At 44.5% G+C, this 6,756-nt stretch overlaps 1 protein-coding gene across 3 annotated transcripts in view; it reads right to left on the reverse strand.

Annotated features, from left to right (window-relative positions):
- LOC117869996 (zinc finger protein 239-like) overlaps positions 1-6,756 on the reverse strand; it is a 1,162,621-nt gene that overhangs the window by 1,154,582 nt on the left and 1,283 nt on the right. The window contains exons 2-3 of one of the 3 annotated variants that reach the window (XM_034757125.1): positions 3,537-3,619; positions 40-166 (exon numbers count right to left, since the gene is read on the reverse strand). The exons of the other annotated variants lie outside the window; for them this stretch is intronic. Coding sequence (XP_034613016.1) covers positions 40-166; positions 3,537-3,619 — 210 coding nt within the window. The remainder of the gene's footprint in view (positions 1-39; positions 167-3,536; positions 3,620-6,756) is intronic. 3 annotated transcript variants of the gene reach the window in all.

Raw genomic sequence — 6,756 nt, forward strand, 5'->3', positions numbered from 1 at the left:
CCCACAGCTTCCAAAAACTGAGGGGACAGGACTCCTTACCCAGAAAGACCACCGTCTCATAGTTCTCCTGCATGACATCCCTGTAGAGGTCTCTCTGAATGGGGTCCAGCAGAGCCCCCTCTCCACTGGTGAAATACACAGCCACCTCCTCAAAAGTCACCGGCCCCTGAAAGAGCAAGAGTCCAACACTCAGTACCTGCTGCCCCAATCACACCCCACTATTCACGGAACAGCAGCAACAGGTAAATCGAAGCTCCGGGAGGCACATGTTAACAGAGTCCCACCCCATCTTGCTTAAAGCAGCCAGGAGGCATCAGAGGGTAGAAAGAGAGAACGTATGTGTCTCCCAGCTGACAGACGGATGCAGGATCTTCACATTTATCACATACCTATAGCCAGAGTGTGACAGGTTGAATCACAGAAACCCCCTTGGTAACTGCCAAGTGATGTGCCAAGACTACTTCTGCCCCTGCTTTCCCTTCCAGCTCGGGAACCCAGCACCCTATCTTGCTGAGCCAGACATGCCCGTCTGCTCCAACACAGACCCAGGGTCTGAATTACTTGCTCCAAAGCTACAGACTTAACTGGAAGCAGTTTACAGAAGTGTTCTTGTCTTTAACACTCAGATGCTCAACTCCCAATGGGGGCTAAACCCAAATAAATCCGTTTTACCGTGTATAAAGCTTATACAGGGTAAACTCATGAACTGTTTGCCCTCTATAACACTGATAGAGAGATATGCACAGCTGTTTGTCCCACACCCCCAGGTTTTAATACATATTCTGGGATAATTAATAAATAAAAAGTGATTTTATTAATTACAGAAAGTAGGATTTAAGTGGTTCCAAATAGTAACAAAAAGTGAATTACCAAATAAAATAAAACACACAAGTCTATGTCTAATAGAGTAAGAAACTGAATACAGATAAGATCTCACCCTCAGAGATGTTTCAATACGTTTCTTTCACAGTCTGGGCACAATCCTTTCCCCTGGTACAGCCCTTGCTCCAGCTCAGGTGGTAGCTAGGGGATTCCTCATGATGGCTCTCACTTTTCTCTGTTCCACCCACTTATATATCTTTTGCATAAGGCAGGAATCCTTTGTCCCTCTGGGTTACCCCCACCCCACCTTCTCAATGGAAGAGCACCAGGTTAAAGATGAATTCCAGTTCAGGTGACATGAACACATGTCACTCTAAGAATTCATTACCCACTTGCCAGCACACATGTATACAGGAATTTCAGGTAAAACAGAGCCATCTGCAGTCAATTGTCTGGGTTAATGGGAGTCATCAAGATTCCAAACCACCATTAATGGCCCACACTTTGCATAATTACAATACGCCCTCAGTTATATTTCATATTTCTAGTTTCAGATACAAGAGTGGTACATTTATACAAATAGGATGATCACACTCAACAGATTATAAGCTTTGTAATGATACCTTACAAGGGACCTTTTGCATGAATCATATTCCAGTTACATTAGCATATTTTCATAAAAGCATATAGAGTGCAAAGTCACACAGAGCTTGATATAAAAGAGATGGGACTGTCTCTGTACCCTGCTGGTGGCTCCCTGGTAGGAATCCCAACACTCTCCAAATAAAATATATGGAAGAAACGGGGAAGTCAATAGTAAAGAATATAAGTTAGAAGGTCAGAATTGTAGAAAATTGGTAAGGGAAGCTATCAGAAATCAATGACCAATCAATGAAAATAAGAAGGAAGTTTTTAAAAGTACAAAATTAATCCTAACAATGGTAGTGGGAAATTACTAGGTGGAAATGGCAGAATAATAATAATAAAAAAAATGCAGAATATGTAAAAGTGTTCAATAAATATTTCTCTCCTTGATTTGGAGAAAAATAGATGATGTACTCATATCATAAGATGTTGACAATGACACTCTTTCCATTCCAACAAGAACTCATGAGGACGTAAAACAGCAGCAATTAAAGTTAGACATGTTTAAATCAGCGGGTCCAGATAATTTGTATCCAAGAGTTTTAAAAGACCTAGTGGAAGAGCGTGGTGGACTCTTAATGTTGATTTTAATTAGGTCTTGGATCACTGGGGAAATTTCAGAAGACCGGAATAAAGCTAATGCTGTGCCAATATTTAAAAAGTATAAAAGAGATGACCTAGCTAATTACAAGAGTGTCAGTCTGACATCTATACTGCACAAGATAATGGAGCAGTCGATACTGGATTTCATTAATAAAGAATTAAAAGAGGGTAATATAATTAGTACCCATTAACAAAGGTTTAGAAAAAGTAGATACTATCAAACTAATTGGATATACTTATTGGATGAGATCAAAAGTTTGGTTGCAGCTAATAGTATTGATGTAATATACCTAGACTTCTGTAAGGTATATGACTTGGTACAGCACAATACTTTGACTAAAAAACTAGAAGCATACAAAATAAACACGGCAGACATTAAATAGATTAAAAACTATGATTGTAAATGGGGAACCATGGTCGAGTGGATTTATTTCTAGTGGGTTCCCGCAGGGATTGCTTCTTGGCCCTGTGCTATTTAACATTCTTATCAATGACCTAGGAGAGAATATAAAATCATCACTGATAAAGTTTGCAGTTGCCACAAAGATTGGGGGTGGGGGTAACTAATGAAGTGTCAATAGATTCAGTGGGAGTCTAGGAAGTTTTCCCAAACCTGGCTGGAGGATTATTTCCTGTTCCACAAAGAGGGGAAGTTCCAGTCCCAACTCCTGTGCCTTGAAATTAGGCCCTATCTGACACTACAGCCCATATTCAGTATAGTGGTTTGATTATAATATGATTAGGACAGAATTATGATGCAATATGTGCAAGATGCATCATGTGCAGTGTCATTGGAAAAGTTATGATTTGCTGAATATGATTATCCTATTTGTGTGAGTGGAACATGTTTGTATCTGAAGTTATGGATATTGACTATGTATATGTATTTCAAATGTGCTTACTCTGGGTAACACCCACAACTAGCCTTTCAGGTACAACAATGAAGAAGCCAGACAGTGCTGATGGCTCATCAACAAAGACAATGGACCGTGGAAGAGCTTAGCCTTCCTGTGAATGTTTCAGCCAGCCTATGAGTCATGGCTACTATGACTCAGCAGGGCATGCTAGGACATGTGACCAGACCACATGACACTGAACTCCATTTTGGTACCTGTATTTTTCCACAAACTGGACTGCAAACTCAGTTTGGAAAAAAAGGGGTTCCGCCATATGGAAAAGCTGCATAAGGTGGGGTGTGACATCATCTCTTGGCCTCATTCCCCACACAAGAGAACTCCTGGAAGCACCTGAAGAACAGAGACTGAACTCGGGGAAGTGCTGGACGCAGGGTAAAGGGATTTCTAGCTTTACACAACTCAACAGGTTTGTCACATCCTGTCCCCTCCCTTTCTCCACCCTAGATATTTCCTGCCTCCCATCACCTCGAACAGCTCCCACCATCCTATGCATTACTGCTCCTCTCCCTCCAAGCAGAACCCACCACCAGCTCCCTGATAATCCCTTACCTGAGCCAGCTCCATTGCAGCTATTTCCTTCCCCCTGGGAAGACGGGATGATCTGGAGCGAAACGTGGACGTTATTCTGTAGCCTGCCAGGGCGAGAAGGGCAATTTGAGAGAATTCAGATGGGGCTTTTGTCCATTCCACACGCCAATTCCCCCCAGGATTTTCCCCTGTTAATGGACATTCTAGGTTCTGCCACACTGTGAAGCAAAGAGTGACCTTATTCCAGTACAGGCCTAGCCCCCTCCCACCAGGGGGTAATCCTCTGAGACATGGTGACACCCTCCCAGTAACAGAATCTCTCTGTTACACTTATAAAGTTTGCGGATGATACCAAGCTGGGAGGAGTTGCAAGTGCTTTGGAGGGTAGGATTAAAATTCAAAATGATCTGGACAAACTGGAGAAATGATCTGAAGTAAATAGGATGAAATTCAATAAGGACAAATGCAAAGTACTCCACTTAGGAAGGAACAATCAGTTGCACACATACAAAATAAGAAATGATTTTTAGGGAGGAGTACTGCAGAAAGGGATCTGGGGGTCATAGTGGATCACAAGCTAAATATGAGTCAACAGTGTAACACTGTTGCAAAAAAAGCGAAAATCATTCTGGGATGTATTTTTCCTCTTTCCCATGAGGATTTCCTGCTGTGTTGTGGTTTCCTTGAGGCCTTTCTGAGTTGCCCAACAGGAAAAGGTGGTTTGTCCATGGATGCACAGGCTGTCTTGGAAGGGCAGCTCAGCTGCAGTCCCTGCACACAGCTGGGTGTGTCCCCTGGGTCAGGAGAAGTCAGTGTCCAGTCCTGTGGGGCTGTGCTCCTGGCTCATACCTCCAGCACTCACTGCTGTCCCTTCGTTACCAGCTGCACTGTTCAGCCAGCCCCACGCCTCAGTGAGGTCACTGTTGTGCTCCCCCCACCCCCCCATCCCTCGCAAGCCTTCAAACAGGGACATGGTGCACCTGTGCCAGAGTGCACTACTGTAAATTCTGTCTATACTAAGGGTTTGCACCAGTCCCTAAAACACTAGTGTGGCAGAGACCTTCAGTGCCCAAAACAGCAGTACGGTGGCACTAGAACTGGGATCTATTTCTAACTCTGTCACATATAGCCTGGGTGACCTTGGACACTTCAATATTTCTCCTCCCAACTTTAGTCTCTTTACCCAACTGCCCACTCATTGGGGTCTCCTCTCTCTCCAGAACTGCTCACCACTAAAATCTGTGTGGGTGTCACCAGAGCTAAGGTAGTTAATCTCTGGAATAGTCTTACAAGAGTGGCTGTGGAGTATCTTTTCCTGGAAGTTTTTAAGAACAGGTAAGACAAACCTCTGTCGGATATAATCTACATATACTTGGTCCTGCCTCATTAGAGAGAGCTGGACTTGATAACATCTTGAGGTCCTGTCCAGCACTACATTTCTATGATGCTATGAAATATATACGTATAAAACACAACATACAGAATAAAACCCACCACAACATAATGTCAGGCAATTCATAAAAAAGAAAAGGAAACCCACAGCATAAAATGACAATAGAAAGGAAAAGAAAACAACACAATGCTAACTAACACACCCTATGACAAAATTACACAACGAAAAAGAGCTTAACTCAAACCAACACAACAGAGGCACCAAACACGCTGAGGCAAAACAATGCACCATAAAACTATGCAACACAACATGGTACAATCACAGTTCCAAATGGCACCATGCAAAACAGCTCAGCATAGTACATAGAATTATTTCAATGTAGGCATGGAAGGAATCTCAAGAGGTCGTGTACTCAAGCTTCCTGTGATGAGTCAGGCTGAAGTATCCCTAGACATTCCCAGACTGGTGTACCTCTAACCTGATCTTAAAGACCTCCAATGATGGAAATTCCACAACCTCCCTTGGAAGCCAATGCAATGCAAACACAGACCAAAAGAACGCTGTACATCCACAAGCTGGGCTTGGGGCTAAGGGGAGAGGCAAGAATTCAAACAATCTGGGTTCAGCTTCCAGTTTTGCCCCAAATTCTCCACGCAAATTTGAGCAAATTACTTCAGCTCTCTGATCTTCAGTTTCCCCATCTCTAAAATGGAGAGTCGCCTCCCACCATTTGCCTATTTAGCCTTTGAGCTTTTTGTGGCAAGGACACTGTCACTGTGGGCATGTCTACACTGCAGTTAGACACCAGCGGCTGGCCCGTGCCCGCTGACTTGGGCTCACACGGCTCAGGCTGCAGGGCTGTTTAATTGTGGTGTAGATGTTCCGGCTTGGGCTGCAGCTCAAGGTCTGGCACCCTCCCACCTCGCAGGGTCATACAATATCAGGGTTGGAAGGGACCTCAAGAGGTATCTAGTCCAACCCCCTGCTCAAAGCAGGACCAATCACCAACTAAATCCCCAAATGGCCCCCTCAAGGATTGAGCTCACAACCCTGCTCAAACCACAGACATCTACAGTGCAATTAAACAGCCCCTTTGCCTGAGCCTGAATCAGCTCACATGGGCCAGCTGTAGGTTTTTAATGGCAGGGTAGAGATACCCTTGGTGTCTGTTCAGCACCTGTCACAATGGGGACCCTGATCTTGGTCAGTGTCTGTGCAGAGCCCTGCACAACAAGGTCCCTGCTCTCTGTAGGCGTCTGTGCAGTTCCTGGCACAACGAGTGCCCCAAACTCAGTCAGGGTTTGTGCAGTGCCCAGCACACTGGGGGACATGATCTCAGGCAAGGCCTGAACCACGCATAAGGTACCATAAGAGCCCTGATCTCAGTCAGACACCTGGAGAGAAAAGCAGGAAGATTTTCAAGAATTTGATATCAGTAGATCAGAACTGAGGAGAAAATGGGGCACAAACTAAATACTTGCCAATATAAGAGAGAAACACCAATATCTGAGGAGATTTTATGTCACCATTCAACAGTTCAAGAGAAAAGAGGGGAAATTTGAGGGGATTATACAGGGATATTCAATCAACAACAGAATGGGATGAATTTTTCTTGCCTCACATTCACATGGCCGGCAGGCAGCCCTGGGTGATGTCGCTTTCACAGGGGAAAGGAGTGGGGCTGGAGTCAGAAAGTCACTGGCTGTGGGGTCTGGAAATGTGACTAGCAGGCAGTGTCTTGGGGTCCCAGCTGGAGAAATTCCTAAGTAGGGGATCCTGTGTCTCTCACTGGTAGCAGTGGGGTCTGGGAATGTGACTAGCAGGTGATGGCGGGGGGGGGGGGGGGGG

Source organism: Trachemys scripta, chromosome 25 (genome assembly GCF_013100865.1).
Source record: "Trachemys scripta elegans isolate TJP31775 chromosome 25, CAS_Tse_1.0, whole genome shotgun sequence".
NCBI lineage: Eukaryota > Metazoa > Chordata > Testudines > Emydidae > Trachemys > Trachemys scripta.